This window comes from Phyllostomus hastatus, unplaced genomic scaffold (genome assembly GCF_019186645.2).
Source record: "Phyllostomus hastatus isolate PE091 unplaced genomic scaffold, TTU_PhHast_1.1 phas_scaffold_78, whole genome shotgun sequence".
Classification (NCBI taxonomy): Eukaryota; Metazoa; Chordata; class Mammalia; order Chiroptera; family Phyllostomidae; genus Phyllostomus; species Phyllostomus hastatus.
In genome coordinates, this window is record NW_025334041.1 from 41,740,073 (window position 1) to 41,740,956 (window position 884).

Genomic DNA, 884 nt, shown 5'->3' on the forward strand with positions numbered 1-884 from the left:
ACTTACTGCAGACGTAATTCTCTTACATAATACTTGCTAGAAAATGGAATTTGACATTATTTACAATTACAGCCACATCCATGGAGGCTGAATATCACAAGCATAAGAAATGTTTTTTCATACTTCCCAAATAGTTTTCTATTTTGGCTATGAAGGTCCGTTACCACAACCAAACTTGTTCTTAACAGGCAGAAGTTTTATGTCCATTCAATGAAAGGGTTTTTTACATCTTTCTGGGCCTATTCATTTGCAGATTATTTTGCAGAGTAGAAACTGTAACCAGGTTGTTCGTGTCATGCATTCACATGTGATGTCCAATCTTTATATGCTGTCCAATTTCTTTAAGATAAAAGGAGTGACTCGCAGCAGGGCCACATAGATGAGGAAGTTCCGTATGGAGGAAATCACATCCTCGCGCATCTTTCCTTTCTCCTCCTCGGGGTCCAGCTTCCACACGAGGCCCTTCATAGGAAGAAACATCGTAGTGCTGCCTCACCAGCTTCCAGATGCCGCACTTTTCTTATTTCTAAGAGAAGCTAAGGAAAGTACAGAAAGTTTAAGACACTTGCCTAAATTAACTAGCTAGAAAGCAAGCCAGGATTCAAAACTTCATGCCTACTTAACAACTTCCTCTTGAGAAAAAGTCAGAAAAGTCCTAGAGGGAAGAATAAAAATAGATGGAGTGAAACCTCTCAGTGTGTGGAAAGAGGGTCACTTCTGCAGTTGAGGGAAGGGCCCTCTTTCAGTGGCCGACAGTTGTCAGATTGGGGTTCCTATCTAACTAGAAAAAAAGTTCTTTTGCACATAAAAGCACATAAAAAGTTTAATGTAAATATACAATTTTTTCAAAAGTTTTTTTCAATTTTAATAATACATCTATTTAA

General features: G+C 38.2%; 1 protein-coding gene across 1 annotated transcript; it reads right to left on the bottom strand.

Moving 5' to 3' along the window:
- Window positions 1-293: 293 nt before the first annotated feature.
- LOC123812126 (mitochondrial import receptor subunit TOM5 homolog) lies at window positions 294-480 on the bottom strand. Its single transcript, XM_045828798.1, has one exon. It carries the CDS (start codon window positions 478-480, stop codon window positions 322-324), a length of 159 nt encoding a protein of 52 aa, XP_045684754.1. The 3' UTR covers window positions 294-321.
- Between the last annotated feature and the right edge of the window lie 404 nt (window positions 481-884).

Bases quoted from the DNA above. Each gene is read 5' to 3' on its own strand.
- LOC123812126 (XM_045828798.1), bottom strand. From the start codon at position 480: ATGTTTCTTCCTATGAAGGGCCTCGTGTGGAAGCTGGACCCCGAGGAG.